Source organism: Colius striatus, chromosome W (genome assembly GCF_028858725.1).
Source record: "Colius striatus isolate bColStr4 chromosome W, bColStr4.1.hap1, whole genome shotgun sequence".
NCBI classification, from domain to species: domain Eukaryota; kingdom Metazoa; phylum Chordata; class Aves; order Coliiformes; family Coliidae; genus Colius; species Colius striatus.
Window position 1 is genome coordinate 21,295,530 of NC_084789.1, and position 23,886 is coordinate 21,319,415.

Here is a 23,886-nt window from a genome sequence, read left to right on the forward strand (position 1 = left end):
TTGCAGTTTTTTCCCCCGCTCCGGGGTAGTTTCAGCTTTGTTCAGTTCCCCAATCCAGCTCCCAAAAAAAATTGGGAAGGGGATGATTGAGTGTGGCAGGAAAGAGATGGCAGGATTGATCTCTCCCTGGCAGAGCTGGGTTTTAAGCTGTCTAAAAAACCTCAACCAAGCAGCATCAGGCAAAAGCGTCATCACCCTCAGGCAGATGAATGGGCATTTCCCTCCCCCAGTGCCTCCTATGCCCTGCCACATAGCTCTGGGCTCTCATGGGATGCACTGTGCTAACACTGGGCTGGCTGCTCTGTCCCCAGGATGGAGTCCAGGATGTCGTCAGACATTAATATAATCCTCCAGCTCCTGCAACGCCAGCTGTCCCAAGTGCCACCAGCCTACAGCCCCATCTCACCCTCCTCCCACAACCTGGCCGTGTGTGGCATCCTCCCACGGAGCCTGGAGCCCCTCACCCCCTGCACGCCCCTGGACAACGAGGAGATGATGACCCCTGAGCAGGTGAGGTCATTTATCTTGGCTCAACTCCCTTCTGACCACTGATGGTTAATTTTGAGGCACAGCTTGCGATCTCCAGCACTATCAAGTCACCCCATCAGTAGGGAGGAGAGTGAGTTCCTCTGTTCTGTGGAACTCCACATTGTGGGGCTTGGAACCTCACGGGGTGAGGAAAGGGACTTGGGGGTGCTGGTGGGCAGCAGGATGAGCAGGAGCCAGTGGCCTCATGGACAAGAAGGCCAATGGCATCCTGGGCTGGATTAGAAGGGCTGTGGGCAGGAGGTGCAGAGAGGTTCTGCTCCCCCTCTGCTCTGCCCTCCTGAGGCTGCACCTGGAATATTGTGTCCAGTGCTGGGCCCCTCAGTTCCAGAAGGACAGGGAGCTGCTGGAGAGAGTTCAGTGCAGGGCCACAGAGATGATGGAGTGGAGCATCTCCCTTGTGCTGAAAGGCTGAGGGAGCTGGGGCTCTGCAGCTTGGAGGAGCCTGAGGGATGACCTCAGGTTACAAACACATCAAGGGTAGGTGTGAGGAGGCTGGAGCCAGGCTGTGCTCAGTGATGGCCAATGATAGGACAAGGGGCAATGGGTAAAGGCTGGAACAGAAGAGGTTCCAAAGCAACACAAGGCAGAATTTCTTCCCTGTTGCGCTGAGGGAGCACTGGAAGGGGCTGCCCAGATGGGCTGTGGAGTCTCCTTCTCTGGAGACATTCCAACCCAGCTGGATGAGTTCCTGTGTGCCCTATTCTAGGTGGTGCTGCTCTGGCAGGGGGATTGGGCGGGGCTTTCAAGGTCCCTTCCAACCCTTGAGATTCTGTGATTCTATGAGGAAAAAGCATGGCTGCTTTGTTTTGCTTTTGCCATTAACATACCTGGTTCCTCCTTTCCCACCAGAGCCCAAGCTACACGGAGGTAAAAAAGTTCCACTTGAAATCCAGGGACTCCTTGTCAAGCGGGATGCACCTTGCTGTGGCATCTGATGAAACCATGACAGTCCACTCCAAGCAAGAGCATCATTCCCCACCTCTCCCAAGCCCAGAGCCTCCCCACCAAAGGGCACCAAATACCCAGGGACTCTCTCGAGGCTCTCGTTTCCCTTCCCTCCCTGAGCACTTGTAGGCATCTTCTGAGCACCAGGACATTCAGAGACACCTCTCTGACCCAGTGCTTCCTGGAAGTTAAAGATGTGGGGGCCACCAAGCAAGTCAAGAGGAACCTCAACTCAAGTTGATGTTGGTTTTGGACTGCAAGGGTAAGACAGAGGACAATGCCATTGGCTCAGGGGTATAATTTTTAGCTGTCTTCTGCCACTGTGAAAGGAAGCGTAGAGTGGCTGGCTTCCAAGATCAACGTTTCCCAGTAGTTCCCATAGAGTAGATCTCATTTGCACATTATAGCAAAACCCAGAGCAGTTCTCTCTCTTATGGCCATCAACCAGATGGCTAAAGCCAAATGGTACCCACTGCCTCTTCCTTGCTAAGGCTTCCTCTTGGGGATGGCACCAGCCAAGTGAGCCCCAGCAAGCAGAGGAGAGCAAATCCACAGCTCTTACCTGTGAGGCCACTTTGCTGTCATCTCTTTGGAGCAGGGACTGGGAGGTGTTTTGGTACTGGGCTTAGCTCAGCAGAGCCTGTGGGTGTTGCAAAGGAGGAGATCTCTATGGCATAGTACTGGGGGGAGCTGCAGGTGGGAAGCCCAGGACAAGGACGGAGGACAGAAGCTATCCTTGTCCTTCTTGACTGCCACTTCAGCATGAGTCCTATGGCATTGACTTCTCCAGCAAGGCTGACTGCACCTTGCAAACCCCAACACACATCCCCCAGCTCAATCCAACTGGTCACTGGCCTGGGCATAAAGCACAAAACTCAAGAAGCACAGTCTTGGAAAGCTGAAAAGCTGCCCCCCAGAACACCTCATCTTCCAGCCTTTCCTCCTGGCTTCTCTCTTTTGATAAAGGTTTGATAGATGCTTCCTCCTCCCCAGCAGACTCCTCCTGCAGCACACCCCGTAGGAGAAAGCCCATGTAGCACTGCCATAGATGCTGTGACAGTCCTAAGCCTGCCTGTTCAAGTCATGTATTGAGCTCCCTTTGAGAGTAGTAAAACTGTGAGCAGCTCTTTCTCTGGAGTTTTAGTGTACACTTTGCTAATAAAGATGTTTTTGGCACCTAAATGTGGATGGTAGCTGTGTTTGTTGGGAACATACACAAATTCATCCCTCGGCAGGAGAAAGCAGAGGTGGTCATCTGCAAAGCCCCTTGAAAAGGCTGTGGTCAAACCCCAGTTGCTTCATCCAGGGACTCTGGGGCTAATGAAGCTTGTGTGGAGGTCTCACAGGTCAAGGATGGGGCTTTGGGAGGTGTTTGTTGAGCAATTTATAGAATGGTAGGGGTTGGAAGGAACCTTTAGAGCTCATCTAGTCTAATCCCCCATGCAGAAGCAGGTTCACTTGATCTAAGGGGATTAGACTAGATGAGCTCTAAAGGTCCCTTCCAACCCCTACCATTCTATGATTCTATGATCCAGTCCAATCCCCCTACAGAAGCAAGTTCACCTAGATCAGGTCACACAGGAACATGTCCAGGCAGGTCTTGAAGACCTCCAAGGAAGGAGCCTCCACATCCTCCCTGGGCAGTCTATTCCTTCCCAATAGGATGCAGTTCAGGCTCAGTAGCAATTTCCAAAAGCTTTTCTACAGGACTATCTGCTGGTCTCTTGTAAGAACTGATCTCCCAAACATGCTTGCAGCAACTGAGGCTTCAGGTGAGCACAGCAATACTTAAAGCCCATCCTACATCCCTTGATGAAGGGGCTCCTGGTGAAATAGGACTGCTCCTTCAGGAGGGCTGGACCTAGGATCACCTAAACCAGATCTCTTATGGTCCCAAGAGGCAATGACAGACCCCTTTCCCTCAGCAAAGCGTTAAACCTGCCTTTCCCCGGCCAATCTCACTCTGTGGAACAACACATGAGCTAACACCAGCCAGCAGCCCCTGCCCAGGCTACAGGCAGCCACTTGTCCCACACAAGGTTTTGGCTGGCAGGGGCCAGGATGCCTTCTCCCCATCCTGTGCCAAGCCCTAGAGAGCCAGGAGCCTTCCAGGCCTTTCCAGGACATGCACAGCACCTGGGGAAGCACCTGTGCTTCGTGCCTGGGGCACCCCCTCACCCCACCTGAAGGAGCCTAGCTGCCCTTAAGGGTGGAGAGGGGAGGCTGGGGCCTCAGCCTGCTCTGCTCCAGACACAAAGCGCTGCCCACCTGTTCCCCTTTCCCCTAGTAAGGCGCCAGGCAGGCGCCAACGCTGCTGCGTGCTGCCAAAAATAACACCCCGGTCATTAAGCGTCGGTTAATTAACGCCGGGCGCGCGCACGCGCCGCTGGGCTGAGGCGGGACGTGAACTCATGAAGCGGCGGCGCCCCGCCAGCCCCTCGCCAACGTGACTGACAGCGCTGACAGACAATCGGCTACCGAGGAGCGCTCGAGGCCCCATCTCGTGCCACTGCGACCCCTGGCAGCCAATAAGATGCGGCGGCCGAGCGCGGCCTCCCTCTGGGACGGGGCCAAGTGCAATGGTAGGTTCACCCAGCCAGAGGGCGCGGTGTCCGTTTGGAATGAAGGGCAAAGCGACCAATAGGAGACCGAAGAGCGCCAAATGGACGGGAGAATTACCCAATAGACGCCCGAGTTTTTAAATGACAGGCGGAGCAGCCAACCCGCGCCTGGTGGGCGGGGCTCCCCATCTGGTTTCCGTTCCCGTTGTGTGAAAGGCCGACTCCCTCAGTGGCTTTCGCGTTGTTGCTGCTGCCGGCGTCTAGAGTTGGGCCTGGGGCCGCGTTGCGGCCTTCCTTGCTCCCCGCTGCTTCTCTGGCCTCGCCGCGCCTCAGTCGGCCCCGCTGCTCGCTTGGTCATCCGGCTCCTTTCCCTCAGGCCCATCGCTACCCTCCGAGCCCAGCCCAGGCTCCCCTGCCTCGGCTGAACCCGCTGCTTCCCTCATCCCCGCCGCTGCCCGGGGCTCCCTCGCCTCAGCCATGTCGCTGCACGGGAAGCGGAAGGAGATCTACAAATATGAAGCGCCTTGGACCGTGTACGCCATGAACTGGAGCGTCCGGCCGGACAAACGGTTCCGGCTGGCGCTGGGAAGCTTCGTGGAAGAGTATAACAACAAGGTGGGGAACGGCGGTGGCCGGGCCCGGCTCCACTGGCAGCAGGAGGCGGAGGGGAGGGGGAAGGCCGAACCTCTTTATCCCGATGGTTCAAGTGGCTCCTCAGTCCCAGGCACGGCCCCTGTGGTTGGCGTGGCTGGAGAGAAGGAGGGAGGGAGTCTTCCTGCCTTGCCCTCAGCACAAGGAACTATGCAGAGCTTTCTTAAGTGCCGGCCTAGATTTTGGTTGGTCTCCTTCCTGCGAGCCCTCAGCTGTTGGGAGGCTGAGGAATCGGGGGTAGGAAGAGCCTTGGGTGCTGCTGCTCCAGCCAGGAAGATCTCCCAGCTTGAGCAGACCTGTTTTTTTGTCAGCATGGAGGAAAGTTTATGGCCAGAACTAATGTTTATGCATATACAGAATGTCTGAGGCTGTGTTATGCAGTTATTATTATACTTTCTTCCTGTGGAAGACTTCTGCTCAATAACTTTGTTCATAACTATATAAACTACTTTCAGTGATTCCTCAGTACTTTCACTTTTTTTCTGAGAACAAGGGTGTAATGAGGTATGAGATTATATCTTCAGGGTTTCCTTACCAGATATAAGGAGAGAGTCTCAACACTGATAATAGAGATTACATGTTCACCTCCCCAAACCCTTGTGCAGTCATTTCTGAACGAGCTACTCTGGTCTAATGGATTCATTTACATTTCAGAAGTGAGGAAATGGACATAGTTATAGAACATCCTGAAATTTGTGTGAAACTAAAGGCTTTGTAAATACTGCTTTGTGTCTTTACAGTGTGTGTGCTTTGTCAGGCTTTTTAATGGAGGTTGTGGAAAACATCAGAAAGTTACCATTGGAGATGGGCCTTTGTGCAAGGATGTAGCAAGAGGAGGTGACTATAAGGCAGGGCTGATGTCTCTTCTACTGGTTAAATTACTGCACTTCCAGCAGTCCTAGACATGATACTTCTGAGCATGTTGTAGTTGAGCCTGTGTGACTTGTCTCCCTGTGCTGGGCAGTGCTGTTGTTGGTTGGGAGCACTGCTGAGGAGAGGCAGATCCCCTGGGCTTAAAAACTTTGGAATTCGTTTAAAGACAAACTTGCAAAGAATAAATTTGCCACCAGATTTTGATTTAGAGGTGCTAGATTTAGTTAATAAGAGGGGATATATTTATATTGCCTTTACCTCCTTAAGTCTGAACCATTCCCTGGGGTTTCTCTCTATTACGGTGTGATCAGGTCTGCTTTTCAGCACAGCCTTTGAGTGTAAAGCACATGAGTTAACCTCTCTCTTTTCAGCCCTTGGTGCTCACAGTTGTTACAAACAGAAGTTGTGTAGGACTATGTAAATTGCTGCTGTCTGCAAACTCTCCCCAGGACCTCTCTTGAGCTTCAGGACTATCAGTTCTGTTGACTTCAGTCCATAGAAGCACCACCACGTGCTCTGAGATCTGTGTGGTATAAAGAGCTGGCAAATAATTGTATGGGAATGAGATGCCAGTCTGGATGCTGCTGCTGTAAAAAATAATCTCTGGTTAAAAATTCAGCTTGTACAATAGATGCAGTGAAAAGTAACCTTCACTTTGCTGAGAGATTTTGCTGTTTGTATGATATTTTGAGGGGAGGAGTGTCTTGTTTGATGCTTTTTGTAGTGCTTTCAGTACAGCTTTCCACTGGAGGAAGATAGTTAAGAGAACTGTCTTGGGTAGTTCCAAATGTTGTTGTTCCTTTGAGTTTTGATGTTCTCTTTACTTTGGGGAGCAGAAGCAGCTTGGGAGTGATGTTTCATCTGCGCTGTCTTTCTGGTGTCGTACTAGGACTCTCACAGCTTTGCTGAGCCTTTTAGAGGATACTGAAACATTCAGAGGATAGCTCCAGTCTTAAACAATTGTAGTAAACTCTTTCAGCTCTAACTTCTGTCCATGTAAGTGATATAACTAAGGGAACAAAGGGAAATCACTGAAGTTAGCCTATTTAAGTAGTCTGTAACACTGGACTGCAAAGAATCTGGAGCTGTTGGGTTCATAGCCTGACTTCTGGGGTAAGCAGAAATTGGTGAATTTGGCATATGTGAGAGCTTTGTCCTGAATAATTTGCTCTTTGCAGTTGATGTTTTTTATTGCCAGCTTCTGACATCAAAATACAGTTATAGGTACAGTTGGCACTAATTAAAAGGATAATGAAAACTCCTTTTCATTTCAACCTTCTCTTTGCAGTTGTAGTCTTTAGAGGTTTCTGAAAAAGCTCCAAACAGTGTTTCTCTTTCTGATATTGCAATGGTTTATTCCAAATAACTGGCTTGCTTCCTTCCTCGTAGTATACTAAAAAAACCTTCAACTCATTCTGGAATAGCTCCTCTAGCTTGTTTAAAACCCCAAATAGGTTGAATATACTTCTTCCTTCTTACCCTTCTAGTTTAGAGTTGCTTTTAAAAAGACTTAATGCACCAAGTGTTTGTTGTGAGTGAATTAGAGTGAAAGAAGAGAGGTCCTTGTCTTATTTGCCTCTGTGATTTTTGCTCTACTAATTACCAGAGCTTGAAATATTTGGGTGTACATATATAAAATGGTTCTTTACACCTCTTTCATGTGGAGCTCAAATGTATTAACTGCCAAACCCTCATTTATTGCTATCTCCAGTTCCCAGACTCTTCTAACCTCTTGTCAGCCCCTAGATTAACAGACTGTTAGAAAAGCTAGTTGCAAAGAACTACTTGAACACCAAAGGAGTTTTGTTTCAGCTTGTACACCTTTGCTGATCAAATAACTGATATGAGAGATGAGTTACTCCAGTTGGAAGAAGTAAAATTATTTGGGGTGGTGTTCCCTGAATTTCATGCATTAGGAAACTGCTGTCAGACTCTATAACGTCTCTTGGATCACTGGTGTAATTGATTTGATGCTGGAGATTATTTGGTGCAGGGAAATCTTTCTGATTGTATGTGACCCTAAAGTAATTGTGAACTGTCATTCTTAGTAGTTACTAATTAGATTAAAGGGATACAGAGTTTTTGAAATGAAAATGTGTTATGCACCTCCTTCACTGTTCTTCCTTGTAAGAAAAAGAAGCTGTTACCAAATTCTGCCTTGTTTAGTTCTGTGTCTGGTCTTTTGTATCATGTTGGAGAGATGGAATTGTTTTAGAAGTCAAGGAATGCTGATTAAAGATATTTCTTTACTCAGATGCACTGTTGCAATTAAGCTTTACATTGGTAATGACTTGGATGATGAGAGGAAAAATCCACATCAAATTTTAGTGTATCTTGATGTGTTACAGAACAAATAATTATTTAACATTTAAGGGACTAGATGATCTTTCAACCTTCCAACCCTTAAGATTCTGTGATGTCTGTCATCAAAGCAATGGAAGTGGAATGCAGTGGTTCTCATTTCCCCATTGAATTGAGTTACAGGTAGATGTCAAATGGTTCCAACTGTATCCAGACTGACAGTTACTTTCCTGTTGGCATCACCTCAGTCTTATCTGGACTGGACTTCAGGTGTTCCTTTGTGTGTGACAGCAGCAAATATTGCCTCACTTGCAGGAGGGAGTGATGAGGCCCTGATTGAATCAGCATCCTGAGACTAATTCAGTCCTTCCATCTCTTGTTCAGCCTTTGAAATAGAATGAGTAGAGGGATTCTGACATCACTGTATGTGACCAAGTCTGAAGAGAAGAGTCATACCTTTGAATATGCTGAGCTAGGAGAGAACAGAGCTGCTCAAGCAGTGTTTTTTCTGCTCCTCTCTCCAGGTAGACCAATGTCTCCTGCTCAGAGTTAACACAGGCTGCTGCCAGGTCTGACAGTCAGGAACCTACTCTTCAGCTGTTGACAGGAGCTCTAGTGTTACTAATGCAATTTTCATTCTCTAATCTGGCCTGCACCTAAAGATGTCAAAGATCACAAAGATACTGGCTTACTACACAGTCTCTTCAGATCTAAGGAGGAGTTGAACGTGAATATGCAGCTCAGGAACACATCAGTTCCCACCAATGAAAAGCGAGTCCTCCACTGTTGGAGATTTACTTCTGGTTATGAGGATGTTGATTTCTTTGTGTAGGCTTAATACACTCGTATTGAGCTGAAAACAGAAGCAAAGGAAGAAAGAAATGATTAGAGGTCATTTATCTTCAGATCCTGACCTTGCCACAAGATATTCTATCACCAAGGACAATTTGCTTCCCCTGTAAAATCCACTTAGTATTTCTGATCCCTGAAGGAGTTAGAAAGCTGTTTGTCAATCACTTCAGAGGGCTGGGAGATTCTAGACTGATTTCTTCTACGGTGTGAAGTATAATGAGTAGCTGGTAAAGGGAGTGCAAGGCAGATAAATGCACAACTTTTAGAAACATGTTTGGATATAATCTTTTAGAGTTTGTTGTGGGATGAAAAGACTGGAATAATCATTCAACATCTTCATCACCGATCTGGGTGAGGGCACAGAGGGACCCTCAGCAAGTGCCCTGATGGCACCAAACTGGGAGGACTGGCTGATTCCCCAGAGGCTGTGCTGCCAGTCAGACAGATCTCAACCAGCTGGAGAGTTGGGCACAGAGGAACCTGCTGAGCTTCAACAAGGGCAAGGGGAGAGTCCTGCAGCTGGGGAGGAACAACCCCCTGCAGCAGGCCAGGCTGGGGGTGACCTGCTGGAGAGCAGCTCCAGGAGAGAGACCTGGCAGTGCTGGGGGATAATAAACTGACCATGAGCCAGCAACGTGCCCTTGTGGGCAAGAAGCCAATGGCAGCTTGGGGGCATCCAGCAGAGTGTGGGCAGCAGGGCCAGGGAGGTTCTGCTCCCCCTCTGCTCTGCCATATGTGCTGAGGCCTCATCTGGAGTCCTGTGTCCAGTTGTGGGCTCCCCAGCTGCAGAGGGACAGGGAAGTGCTGGAGAGAGGCCAGCACAGGGCCACCAAGATGTTCAGGGCACTGGAGCATCTTCCTGCTGAGGAAAGGCTGTGGGCCCTGGGGCTGTTTAGTCTGGAGAAGAGGAGACTGAGAGGGGATCTCATTCATATTGACCAATATCTCAATGGTGGGTGTCAGGAGGTTGGGGCAGCTGTTTTTTTTTCTGTTGTTTCCAGTGACAGGACAAGGGGTGATGGGATGAAGCTGGAACACAAACAGTTCTATTTAAACATAAAGCCAAACTGTTTCAGTGTGAGGTGAGGGAGCCCTAGCCCAGGCTGCCCAGGGAAAGGTGTGGAGGCTCCTTCCTTGGAGGTCTTCAAACCTACCTGAACACATTCCTGTGTGACCTGATCTAGGTGAACCTGCTTCTGTAGGGGGGTTGGACTGGATGAGCTCTAAAGGTCTCTTCCAACCCCTACCATTCTATGATTCTATGTAAATATTTTTGCTTCCTCATTCTTTTTTTAATTTAGAATTCTATTTTACTTTGATGTGATTAATCAGTATCTTAATTTCATGCATTTTTAGGTAGGGGTGCTGAAAACAGTTTGATAGCAGGCTAATGTGATGTGTTACAGTCTGCAAGGTTATGGCCAAGAATTCCTTGACGTAGGCTTTAATTGTAGGTGATTCTCACAAAATGCTGCTTGTCCTGTTCTCTGAAGGTGACATTGTCAGCAGCAGTTCAGTGTCGGCATCAGTGTAAGGTTTCAATCTGTGATTTAAACTCAACTTTGCAATGTGGAAAAGAGAAGGGCTGGTCTTCAATCGTTTAAACTTGGATTTTGATTCATTTGAGATCATCTCTTCAAAGTAAAGCACTGTGGTGATTATGTATACTTCCTTTTGCTTACATGCCCCAGCTAGGAAGCAAAGCTTTAACAATTTCTCTTTCCGTTGATGTTGACAGTCCTTTTATACTGTTCTTGAGGTGCCCTTCTGGAATATACTCAGTCTTAATGCTGTAATCAGAAATGAGGGGTTTGATAAAATGCTTTCTTTTCAATATGGCTTCTTACAGGTACAGCTTGTTGGTTTGGATGAAGAGAGCTCAGAATTCATTTGCAGGAACACTTTTGATCACCCTTACCCTACCACAAAGCTTATGTGGATCCCAGACACCAAGGGAGTGTATCCAGACCTGCTGGCAACCAGTGGTGACTATCTACGAGTGTGGAGAGTGAGTAAATCCTCTGCAGAAAAAAAAAGATGAATGGAAAAAGATTATATTGTTTTGCATATTGATTTCATTTTCACTCGAGACCTGAGGTTTTTGAAGTGAGTTATTTTCCTTTCAGGGTGGCTTGCTACACTGTGGAGGTTTAGATATAAAATCAAGTCAGAGCATTTGTTAACTAATTTTCTTGACTTCAATAATATGGATAAACACGAAAACTAAAGGAGAAGCAGAATTATCATGGTAGTTGCTGTTTTAATCACCTTATTGAAGATAGAGACAATGATTGTTTTCCAGAGCTTTAGGATATAAAGCTGAGAGGAATGAAAACCCAGAATTAACACCTTGTTTTGCAAGTGGAACAAGTCATGCAGTGTTGCTATTTAAATCAGATGTTTCACTTTTAATAAAGGTGGGTGAAACGGATACTCGACTGGAGTGTTTGCTGAACAACAACAAGAACTCTGATTTCTGTGCTCCCCTAACATCATTTGACTGGAACGAAGTGGATCCTTACCTTCTAGGTGAGACTGACACAATGCCTCATTTTTTTTTTTCTGTGGAAAAGATATGGTTTTGAATTTAATCCAGTGAAGTTCAGACTGTGATGGACTGCTTTGGCATTGCTTGTCCACTGGTTAATCTGTGGATGGATTTCTACATCATTGAAACAGATGTTGTCTATAAGTTGAAAATGAAATGCACTTAAAATTAAGCAGCTCTTGGAGACTTATTTGCATTGAAATGTGCCCTGTCCAGTACAGAATGGGTCACTGAAGTTGTACTAGGGATGTTTCTGGGGTGGACACAAAACCAGGTCCCAAGCTTTGTTTTCTGTGAAGCTATTTGAGCCAGAACTCTTGATTCAGATGGAGGGAGGGGGCTGAATGCTTAAGGTTTAATTATAGCCTATGGGACAAATTGTGAAGCCATGATGACTGAGCCAGCAGAGGCTTCTTCCCCAGAAGAGTTACAGCCATTTATGTCAGGGGGATTTGCCCAGATTAACAGTGATAATATGTCTTAGTAATTGTTTACTACATTATTTTTTTGTATGTATTGCAAATCTCATCTCCTAAAAGCTTTACAGCCAGCCTCACCTTCAGTCCACAGAAACAATTAATGCACTGTAGCAGCACTAGGATTGAAATTTGGCTTTGACATGCACATGAGGCTTACAGGATAGCAAAGTTCATCTTGGAGTTGGCATCAGACTACTGAATAGATTGAAGTAGATGTGAGCTATTTACACTCTATTCCTGTGTGGAAGATTCTTTGTGCAGCTAAAAAGGTTTGGATCATTTAAATGCAGGGTAGACTGTTAGCTCTTTGACATTCTTGATTTCAATTGTGTGCTGTTCTTGTAGCTATTTTGATCTGTAGATTGTGGGAGATATTACATTAATCCAGTAAGTGATAAATTTGTGATGGCATAACATCCCATGAATGACAGAGCCCAGAGGGGGGGGTGATCAATGGCACAGAATCGAGCTGGAGGCCAGTGGCTACTGAGGTTCCACAGGGATGGGTTCTGGGGCCAGTCTTGTCCAACATCTTCATCAACCACCTGGGTGAGGGCACAGAGGGACCCTCAGCAAGTTCCCTGCTGGCACCAAACCGGGAGGACTGGCAGATTCTCCAGAGGCTGTGCTGCCAGTCAGACAGATCTCAACCAGCTGGGGAGTTGGGCACAGAGGAACCTGCTGAGCTTCAACAAGGGCAAGGGCAGAGTCCTACAGCTGGGAAGGAACAACTCCCTGCAGCAGGCCAGGCTGGGGGTGACCTGCTGGAGAGCAGCTCCAGGAGAGAGACCTGGCAGTGCTGGGGGATAATAAACTGACTATGAGCCAGCAACATGCCCTCGTGGGCAAGAAGGCAATGGCAGCCTGGGGGCATCCAGCAGAGTGTGGGCAGCAGGGCCAGGGAGATTCTGCTCCCCCTCTGCTCTGCCATATGTGCTGAGGCCTCATCTGGAGTCCTGTGTCCAGTTGTGGGCTCCCCAGCTGCAGAGGGACAGGGAAGTGCTGGAGAGAGGCCAGCACAGGGCCACCAAGATGCTCAGGGCACTGGAGCATCTTCCTGCTGAGGAAAGGCCCAGGGGCTGTTTAGTCTGGAGAAGAGGAGACTGAGAGGGGATCTCATTCATATTGTGAGGAGGTTGGGACAGCACTGTTTTCTGTTGTATCTGGTGATGGGATGAAGCTGGAACACAAACAGTTCTATTTAAACATAAGGCCAAACTGTTTCAGTGTGAGATGAGGGAGCCCTGGCCCAGGCTGCCCAGGGAGGGTGTGGAGGCTCCTTCTTGGGAGGTCTTCAAACCCTCCTGGACACATTCCTGTGCTCCCTGATCTAGGTGGGAGCTGCTTCTGCAGGGGGGTTGGACTTGATGAGCTCTAAAGGTTGCTTCCAACCCCCACTGTTCTGTGATTCTCTGCTAATTTTTCTGACAGAAGTGGTTTTGTTTCAGGTACCTCTAGTATTGACACAACTTGCACTATTTGGGGTCTGGAGACAGGACAGGTTCTGGGAAGAGTAAATCTGGTCTCTGGCCATGTGAAGACTCAACTTATTGCTCATGACAAGGAGGTGATGGCGCTTTTTGTTGTTTCCATTCCATATCTTTTAAGTGGTAGAAAAGGAACAAAACATTTCTGTTCCACTCTCTTTTTTTCTTGATTAAGTAGAGTTAATTTCTCTAAGATTAAGGTATAAGGCTTTGAGTACCAAACTGAAACTGTACTGTTGGTTATGAAAACTGCTCTGTTGACTCATCATAGAATCTGGATTTGAGAATATCTTTGTTTTCTGAAATATTTAGAAGCATAATCTAGTAAAAATAAGCGAAAACAAACTGAAATTTAACTTTGAATCAAAGGCAATCACCAACTTGCACAATTCTTTCTTTTAAACGTCATGTTACTTTTCAGCAATTAATACTAAAAATCTAAGTCTGAGAAATGGAAATGTTTAGTTTCAGTGAATGATCCTCTAATGCCATAACCCTGGAAGGTTGTTTTCCTCCTCCTTTTGGCAAGTGAAGCAACTGAAAACTGACTAGGCACATCACAAACTGTCACAACTAGATTTGCCACTCATACACAAAATCCATTTGGCTTCAAATTAGGAGGGAGTGTGATGTCTAAAATCAAGGTTTTCCTCTCTCTCCTCTTGCTGAGCAGGTTTATGACATAGCATTTAGCCGTGCAGGTGGTGGGAGAGATATGTTTGCTTCAGTCGGTGCAGATGGCTCAGTGAGGATGTTTGATCTGCGTCATCTGGAACACAGCACCATCATTTATGAGGATCCACAGCACCATCCACTGCTGCGTCTCTGCTGGAATAAACAGGATCCCAACTATCTTGCTACAATGGCCATGGATGGGATGGAGGTAAGGCAGTAGCTCAAGGCTACTGGCATCCTGGGCTGGATTAGAAGGGCTGTGGGCAGAAGGTGCAGAGAGGTTCTGCTCCCCCTCTGCTCTGCCCTCCTGAGGCTGCACCTGGAATATTGTGTCCAGTGCTGGGCCCCTCAGTTCCAGAAGGACAGGGAGCTGCTGGAGAGAGTTCAGTGCAGGGCCACAAAGATGCTGAAGGGAGTGGAGCATCTCCCTTGTGCTGAAAGGCTGAGGGAGCTGGGGCTCTGCAGCTTGGAGAAGAGGAGCCTGAGGGGTGACCTCATTCATGTTCAAACACATCAAGGGTAGGTGTGAGGAGGCTGGAGCCAGACTGTGCTCAGTGATGGCCAATGATAGGACAAGGGGCAATGGGTACAAGCTGGAACAGAAGAGGTTCCAAAGCAACACAAGGAAGGATTTCTTCCCTGTTGAGCTGAGGGAGCACTGGAAGGGGCTGCCCAGATGGGCTGTGGAGTCTCCTTCTCTGGAGACATTCCAACCCAGCTGGATGAGTTCCTGTGTGCCCTACTCTGGGTGGTGCTGCTCTGGCAGGGGGGTTGCACTGGATGAGCTTTCCAGGTCTCTTCCAACACTTAAGATTCCATGATTTTGGGGAGATGGATTGGTACTCATCAGCCCTCATTTAAGGGGCCAGCATCACCACCTGAAGTGGAATACGATTAAGAACCAATTTTTAGGGCATTCTTTTCAGTGGGAGTTACTTCTTGAACTTTGACATTAGAAACTAGAAGATGTCTGTGGCTCATATGTTTCAACTGATTTTTAAGAGGGATCTGGGAGCCAGTTAGGCCAGAGTTTTCACATGCAATCTCATCTTGCCAGTCCGTTAGTCGCCTTGTTCTTTGGTTTGCTGCACAAGGTGACATGTCTCAGATTGTCACCTGTGCCACTTCAGAGAAGCATAATTTGTTTGTGCTTGTTGCAGAATCAACAGGTCCTCCCTGGGAGGCCTGACTGCTTTTGAGAGACACTAACCAGCTAAAAGCTATTCTTTGAGAGCAGTAAATGGCTTCATTTACAGCCTTGGCTCAAACTACTTGGTTATTTTTTGGAAGAAACAAAAAATATGAGTTATTAATTAAGTTGATTTTGGTTTTGAAGGTTGTGATTCTAGATGTCAGAGTTCCCTGCACTCCTGTTGCCAGGTTAAACAACCACAGAGCATGTGTGAATGGAATTGCTTGGGCACCTCATTCTTCCTGCCACATTTGTACAGCAGGTAAGTGTGATCCATCCCTATCCAGCTGATGAATCTGAGAGTCTTTCATTCCATTTGCAAAATCCAGTTCTCCAAAGGTTTATACAGTTCTCTGCCTGCCTTTTTGCTAAATATCTGCAGTTTAGAAGCATATCCTACATCACTTCTCAGACTAAATGCCAGTTAGTAGTCATGTGTGGGGATCTCATTATCCCCTTGATTTATTTTCCTCTTCCATTTGCAGCGGATGACCATCAGGCTCTCATCTGGGATATCCAGCAAATGCCTCGTGCCATTGAGGACCCTATCTTGGCCTATACAGCAGAAGGAGAAATCAACAATGTACAGTGGGCATCAACTCAGCCAGACTGGATAGCTATCTGCTACAACAACTGCCTGGAGATTTTGAGAGTGTAACATGACTGCTTCGTGCCACATTGAGGCAGGGCTGTATCATTTCCCCTTCTCTCTACAGTTAAAAACGACACAAGTCAAGTGGCCAGTATCTTGTTGCTTTGCATCAACTGTTACAAGAATCAATGGCAGGTGTCTCCTGTCTCTCCAAGACTCTTAAAATACAGAGACATGCTGAGCCTCTTGGACCTTCTGGGTTCTGGTTTTCTTTTTTTATTATGATGGGGTTTTGTTTTTTCCTTCAGTTAAAAGTTCTTTATATTTGTTTGTTGATTGTATGAATAAGCTTTGCAGGCTTTTAAGTTGCTGCATATGTCCATGTGTTTTGTCGGCCAGCTGAGGCAGCACATCAACTAGTTTTAATAGATAAAGGTGCAAAACAAGGTGGGGGAGAAAAAGACATTGATATTTATCAGCCATCTTGGCAGGAATCATTTTATCATTCCTGTTGTTGCTGCCTCTCAACTGTTTAAACATTTATATGGTTTTTATATATTGGGCTAACTTTCTATTGAGTAAGGTGGGGTTTTTTTTCTCCCTGATTCTTACTTTTGATATATGATCTACTTCCATATGCCCAAAGCAGGATCTATTCCTTGTTCCAAATCACAGTAACACTGCAGACTCCCTGGCAGTAAAGGCCTGCCACAATTAACTGTTGCCTTTGCTCTTTAGATCTGATTTAGCTGGGCAGAATTTTCTGGTGCTGTGAAGTACAAGTACTTGTTGCACAATTTCTTTTACCTTTCTTTTCTCATGCTAGAGGTAGTTTGTTACTATGGTAGGCCTTATTTTTAAATGATAACTGAATTAGCGTGTATATCCTGCAGTTGTGATAGCTAAAAGAAAGGTAATAGGTTTCAGAATGATGATACATTTATGACTTAAGCTCCCAGGAGGTAAACAACTCCTGAAAGAAATGTGATTTGGAATGGACTTTTCCCCTCAGAAGACTTAACTATCTAAACCAAAATCAAATGGTTTCACACTTTGTAGCTTGCTTGATTGGCAAATGATACAAGCAAGGGGGTTTTGTCGTTAGCCTGCATCTTGGAGCTTCTTTGTGTTTGGTCTGTGTTCCTGGGAGTTCTTGAAAGGAGTGCAAAGCAATCTTTGCTTTATTCCCAAAATGTATTTGCTTTGTGCTATCAGGTCTTGTTGAATGAGCCAGATGAGTTGGAAAAGCTGGTATGCTATCCAAATGAAAGCTATTTCTCTGAAAGAAATGATTCCCTAACATAAATGCACAAGGATGGGTTTAAAAGGAAGGAAACCAGTGCTGTAGAGGCTAAAGCTTGGCACTTCTCCTCCTACCTTTTTGGGGATGTGCCTAAGGGCTTCTGTTTCTCTTCTGAATAGTGGCTCTGCTCTCCAGTAATAGTCTTCAATCAAAGTTTGAGTGGATTAGGCAAGAGAAAAATCTTCCTTGATAACACAGCTACTGGGATGAATGCTCAGCAGTGATCTCTTGATGAAGACATGACAACAATAGCTGGGCTGTTAAGGGTACACCAGCCGAGTTTTGATGTACTTGTCAGAAGCTATCAATTGTCTTTCTTGCCTAATGAGTATTCACCTGCAACTGGAGGCAACAGCATAAATAGTTGGATGCTGGCAAACATGAATCTTGTCAGTTGATGCAGGAAAGGCAAGTTGGGAAAAGCAATTGCTGTGAAACAGTGAAGCTGACATTGAAAGTGCTGTCAAATACAGAGCAGAGCCTGAGAAGTTCTGTCATTCTGGACATACAGAAATACTCTTTTACAGGCTGCTTTTCAACATGGAGCTCAGAAAAGCACTGCCTTGTGAATTTGATAGGAATTCATTAGAGACAGCTTTATTCCATTACCCCTTTTTCTATCAGAGAAGCCAAAGGCTCTTAATGCAGCTCAAGCTCATGTTTCGTCAATGCTATTTGGTATTCAGTTGTTGGATTCTTTGACAAAAGGCTTGATTTGATTTAAAGGTCAATTTTTTCTTATTAGCAGCAGTTCTGAGTAGTGTGTTCTGCAGACAGATTTGATCTAGATGTCAAAACAGCGTTAGCCAAGCAATTGGATTATAACTGGAAAACACTGAGGCAGAATTCAGTACAAACCAAGGGTTTTCTTAGCAGAAGCAGCATACAATGGCATTCACAGCTTTAGCTATGACAGTAAGCTATGTGCTTGTTTAATTACAAACAGTAGGCATAGTGTGTCACTGAGAGAACTACCTGTAATATTAGGACTTTCTATAATTCCCTTTATGATCTAAAGTCTCTTTCTTTGTATAGATGGTATAAGAGGAATGCATCTGTTGCTCAGCTCAAAAATGCATCTTTTGCAACTGTAGAATTGCGCTTTTAGAAGGGATTTAATTGATAAGTGAAGTCACTGAAAGACGAATGCTGTTTGTTCCTAGAGGAATACAATCTCTTCCACTGAGGTGATTAGAAGAGAGTGTGTGTAAAGGGACTAGTAATCCAAATAGCCAAGTAGCTTTTGCTACTGTTGGAAAACAGGTTATGAACCTGAAGAGAGTCCAGTGTCAGTCCTTCCATCCATAAAACTTGTGGAATTGAGTGCTCATTCCAAACTTATCAAAGGCAAGTGAAGGAATCTTGTAGGCTCCAGTAGATTCTAAACAAAGCCTATATCCTGTTTTAGCCAGTTGAGTATCCTCTAGATCTACAGTGTATTGCTTTGGGCATAATCCATTGTCATTCTTCATATGAAATTGCATTTGAAATCACTAGAGGCTGGTTTGGACCAGGGAAATGTTCCTTAAAATAGCCTCTTTTCAAAGAAGTCACTCGAAAGCTTAATGACTGAAAAGACCTGAAAATCCTCATGGGTGAGATGTTCAGTAATGCAAACGGCACTTCCATTTAGAGAAGGAAGTGAAAGACTTTGCCCTTTTTGCCAGCACCTCCTGACACAGTGCCAGGGAGCAAACTGTCTGCTTGCTGCTTCAGATTTGTTTGCAAGATCAAATAAAACCCTGGGGCTTGTCAGTGTAGTCTGTGAATCGGAAGATAACGGTTTTATATCATTTCACCCACTTTAACATTCAATTCTGTGGATGTAAAAGAAACCCCATAAGCATTATTTTTTTTTTTCTAAAGCTTATGAAAAGAAATACTTCGATTTCAAAGGTTAACAAAGCAGAAAATCACCTGCTGTTGTGGATATGGGAAAAGATTAATCCTGGGATAGAAATCACTGGCTGAAATAGTCCTGTGTCACTTCTCCAGTCCATTTCTTCAAGATACTAAGCTGTTCTTTGGTTGTTATGTTGTTTAAATGAAGCTTTCCACAGATTCCCACTCTTTTGTGGACAACCTGTTGCTAATGTATTGGCTCTCAACCAGGAGATCTTGATCCTGTAAAACTCCTTAGTGAGGTGAAAACCTCCAGAAGAAGGAGTTGGCTCTCCAGTTAGTGTGTAGTATGCCAGCTCTGTTAATTTTCTAAGTGAATTGAGCTATGGTAGTTTGCATCTAGGGGAGTTGTATCATAGAATCATAGAATGGTAGGGGTTGGAAAGGACCTTTAGAGATCATCTAGTCCAACCCCCCTGCAGAAGCAGGTTCACCTAGTGTGCAGGGATTTCAAAAGGCAAGGATTTGAGTGCTTTGACAATCTATTTAGAAAGAAAACACAGTGGTTTCAAAGACTGATATGAAAGGAGACTGATAATACAGGTTGTTCCTTATGGAACTTTGAAATGTACTTAAGGGGGGGAAAAGTATTGCCTGTCATAAGTCAAAGTTAATGATCCTTTCAAAACTTAGCTGTAATTACTCTCCTGAATGTTCTGGATAATAGTAAAAAGATCTATTTTTGCCTGGTGTTGCAATGAGAAAGCTGCATCAGGCTCAACTGTAGATCACTGCCTGCCAGGGGCTAGGTGAGGGGAGGAGTCCAAATACTGGAATTCACAGATGCTCTTGTGCTTGTTTTTAAATGTAAATGAAGAAAGCTGAGTGTGGTCTGATTTTGTTCTCTTGCAGATGACACTTTAACAAGTATATTTTTGGTAAGATTAGGAGAGTCATCTTTTCCTCAGCCCTTTTATGGTAGGCATTTGTCTTGTGTTTTTGTATAAAATGTTAAATACAACAGTCACCAAAAACCTAAACTGACTGTGGTTGGCAGTATGGAGTGAATCTGTTTCTCCTGAACACCACAAATGTGTGAGCATTTGACAATACTGTTAACCTGGAGCTCTGCATTCTGAGACTGACAGAATTTTTCAGGCCAACCCAAGTTACATATCCTTTTGCTTAGGAACTTGACTGTGTTTGGGAATCCTCTTTTCTACTGTTTGAATACAATGACAGTAATGGCAAGGTGGTTGTGTAAAGATGTAGCTGGATTCTTTTGGATAACTTCTTGTTGTGATAGAAACAAAAGTGCATCTGCTGTCCCTAAATTCACACAACTCTTGAACATGTCAATTCCTGCTATTAGTGGCATTTGAACTCTTTCAGGACACACTGAAAAGGATGAAGCACAGCGAGGGTAAGCTCTTGCCTCAATAGATTGCAAAGTTACAGTTCCAGCAAAGTACTGAAGGGTTTAGTCTAACCTGCTGCTAGGTAGTAAAATGGTCCTATCAACTCAGATCCACCTTGTCAGTTAATGCAAGTTCTCTCTCGCACAGACAAGGTGCTTCTGTCAGACTTCTGGAGCAGGCCTGTATTTATTGTAGTGGACATCAAAAAAGTGTCCAAAATCAGTTCTGGAGTGAACAAGGTACAGTCAACTGCATCCCTGTTTCTCTTAATCTTTGCAGAGAATCTGGGGAATGAATTGTATGTGGCACTTAAAGAGCACCTTTCTAATTAAAGATGTAGCTGTATTTCCCCGTTTACCTGAGAAGGGTCAGAAGTGTCTCATTCTCAAGGATATTGAGAGGAGTTTAACATGCCTCTGACTCTTTTAAGGAAGACATCTCCAGAACTTCTGATCAGCACCTTTCACCAGCACTAAGAAACAGTAATTACAAAGGCAACTAAACACCAGTCACTGAATGATCATCTAGTGATTCAGGGCAGACTCCAGAGGTAAAGACACTTGGGAGACTTGCTTGCTACTGCCTGATTTCAGATGATAACTTTTTGCCTGCCAAGTATCTCAGTGGCCTTTTGTGCAGCCTCTGATACTCAGCATCAAGCTACAATTTCCAAATAACTCTTGACAATTACTTGTGGCTTCCACCAAGTTAATTTCTTTTCAGAAAAATCTAACAAAAATGAAGAAAATAAGCTTCTTTCCTGACAAAATACTGTGGTCATGAATAACTCAAAGCCCTTGTTCCAGCCCTCACCCCTTGGCGTTTGCTTTCCTGTAACTCCTCTGTCCAGATGAGGATGGATCTATGGAGTCTGAACAAAGGCAGAAATGCAAGAGCCAGTGAATGACAAAGAGTCCTAGTACAGCTGATGTGTTGCTTGTTTTCTTTACAAAACTGGTAAATATGAAATCTATTTAAAGGGAACCTTTTTTTGGTTTAAAACTTGGGTTGCTAGAAGTGGTAAAATGTGACTTAAATCTCTCATCTGCGCTGAAGCATTTTTGTTACCCGATAGCCAAGTAGATGTTTACTTTTTAATGTGTGTTGTTTTGGGGTTTTTTTCCCCCTTTCTGCTCTTTCCTCCCACTCACTTTGTGGTTATTTCCTGAAGATGTAATCTTTGTAGCATGATTGTACAGACCATCCATATGAGATTCCTGACTATTTGTTCTCACTAAAATATGTTAACGCAATAGTAGTTTGACTTCTGTCCTGAGATTTGCAGCTTTGCTGCTGTGCTGTCCTAGAGGAATCCCTCCTATCCTGCTATCCAACAGACTTATGTTGTTGACATGCAGTGTCCCTATATCACTTTATTTTTTATGAAGAAAAAGAAATACAGAAGGTTTTTGTTACAATGGGTTTGAACACATTGAGTCCTGGAACCATATTGTTGAAACCTGTAAATTTCAAGGCAAGTTTTTCTGAAATGGCTTTCAAGTGGAATTGTTGCATCTTTTTTCCTGCTATTTCCTGCTTCCCTATGTAGTTTTAATTCCATTTTTTAAACCTTCTTTCTAAGTTTCAGCCTCCTGTGTATTAGGTACAGTATTTTCTGCCTTTCATACTTTGTAATAAAAATGGAACATTTGTAGATTGACTGCAGTTCACTGTGTGGTGAATTCAAACTTGATACCTGTTGGGAGTGAGTGAGGACTGCTACAAACAGGCCTCATGTAGCCCCTGTGATGTTCTTCCCTGTAGAAGGGAGGCTGGCTTTACCTACAAAACCCATTCAGTGCATTCCTGTCTCATCCTGTGATGCCTAAACAAACTTGGTTATTTGAACAACTCTTAAGTTACAAGTGACTCTAAATAATGATATTGACAGGAAGCCAGTCACAACAGAATTTGGTTAGTATTCAAAGTACACCTGCATTTAAAACAATCCTACTGCCTGAGCCTTGTATATTAGTGGTGTTAGTGCTTGTTTACCAATTTTTTAGCATATTGCTTGCTGCCTACACAACAAAATGGCAATTATCTACCTGCATGTTTGGGGGTTTTTTAAGATGAGGGGAAGAGGGATTTAGTTTTTCTTCATTCAAATAATTGGTCTCTAAGGCTTTTTGAATACAGGCAAAGCAATCAGGCACTTATTTAGCTTTTAAGTCTCTCTGGTGTGCAGGTGACCTCTGTTAAAGGGTGTTTTCTTCACAGGCTGTTGTGGGGGTTGTTGCTGGAAGCAAGACCTTGAGGGGAACAAAGAAACAGAACTTAGGCCTTGGTGAGCAGGACTGATGACTTCAGTATTTAGATTAACTCTAGTTCAGCTAAACTGTTGTCTGACAACATTGGATTCCTCTCTTAATTCTTTGTGTACTGGCTTAGAAATAAAGCTTCGTGACCACAGTGGAAAGAATTTCCTGTAAAGATGCTACAGAGTTTTTAAGCTATATATGGACTTTGATCTAGTAATCCATGTTTGGAAAAGATGGTTTCCTTCTGAGAATTTTGTCTTTTACCCTAGAAATGTATTTACATCCTCCTAGATGATTTTCTTTTGCCTTGGATCTATACTTGAGAGTTCTCCAAAGACATTTTTCTCAGCTTCCACTCTGGAAGAAAGCAACTTCTGCAAGTTGAAGCTGCTAATGCACAATGTAGCTGCTTTGTCAGTGTGGTAAAACAAGTGCCATACAGTCTTGTAAGAGGATTATGAGTAGAAAAAGAGACAAGCAGAGAGCTTCTCTGCCTTTTTGTAAACACTAAGGAACAGCTGACATCTGGCAGGGCTGATTTGCTTGCTCTGTGCCCCTGAGAAAGTCATCACTTCCCTGATACCAGTTGTAAGTATTAAAAAACCAAAAAGCACATCAATAATCTCTGATCAGTAAGTAGCTTGGAAAATACTTGAAAATCAAATAAATCCTCCCTGGTAGCAGAACATACTACATGTAGATGTAGAGGAAAAAGTGATCTCTGAGATGACTTGAACTCCTGACACTAACAAGCATTTAATCTTGTGCTTTTAGGTTTTTTAGTACTGCTCTATAAACAGTCCAAACTGCTAGCTCAAAAGGAAGTAATGATCTAAACTTATATGTTTAACATCCTTCCTCCTTTTCCTTCTCTTTTAGTTTTGCCTGTTTTACAGGCAAACAGCTTACAACCAGACAGCTTCTGAGCTCCCTCTACTGGAGTGCTGTCAGCAGAGGGCCAGGCACACTCCTGCAGAACAGGACAGGTATACAGGGACTGGGAAAAGGGTGCTCTAGGCACGATTTTAAGGATGTAGTGGGTCTGGGACGGTAGTGATTTTCCACAGCAGCTCCTGCAGTGCTGTGCTTACTGTTGATATCAATATTATGACTACCGCTTGCACAACATCAGGGCTGTCCCTCCAGCATTCCTTCCCCCACCTTCACCAATAGCTGTGGGTGGGCATGATCTTGGGAGGGACTATGGCCAGGACAGCTGACCTAGGCTGACCAAGGAGATATTCCATACCATATGACGTCAGCTCAGTAATATAAACTGGGGGAGAGGAGCAGGAAGGGGAGGCGAGACTCATTTCTGGCCTTCCCAAAGCAACCGCTACGCGTACTGAAGCCCTGC

General features: G+C 45.0%; 2 protein-coding genes across 2 annotated transcripts in view; both read left to right on the forward strand.

The window, feature by feature from the left end:
- LOC104561314 (potassium voltage-gated channel subfamily H member 6) overlaps positions 1 to 1,623 on the forward strand; it is a 48,150-nt gene extending 46,527 nt beyond the window's left edge. The window contains exons 13-14 of the mRNA XM_062016680.1: positions 312 to 510; positions 1,399 to 1,623. Coding sequence (XP_061872664.1) covers positions 312 to 510; positions 1,399 to 1,623 — 424 coding nt within the window. The remainder of the gene's footprint in view (positions 1 to 311; positions 511 to 1,398) is intronic.
- Positions 1,624 to 4,276: 2,653 nt separating this feature from the next.
- Positions 4,277 to 21,904, forward strand: LOC104555073 (DDB1- and CUL4-associated factor 7). The gene is made up of 7 exons (XM_062016925.1): positions 4,277 to 4,670; positions 10,582 to 10,740; positions 11,150 to 11,261; positions 13,208 to 13,326; positions 13,920 to 14,129; positions 15,258 to 15,375; positions 15,599 to 21,904. The coding sequence occupies exons 1-7, from the start codon at positions 4,533 to 4,535 to the stop codon at positions 15,769 to 15,771; spliced, it is 1,029 nt and encodes a 342-aa protein (XP_061872909.1). The 5' UTR covers positions 4,277 to 4,532; the 3' UTR covers positions 15,772 to 21,904.
- The last annotated feature ends 1,982 nt before the right edge of the window (positions 21,905 to 23,886 follow it).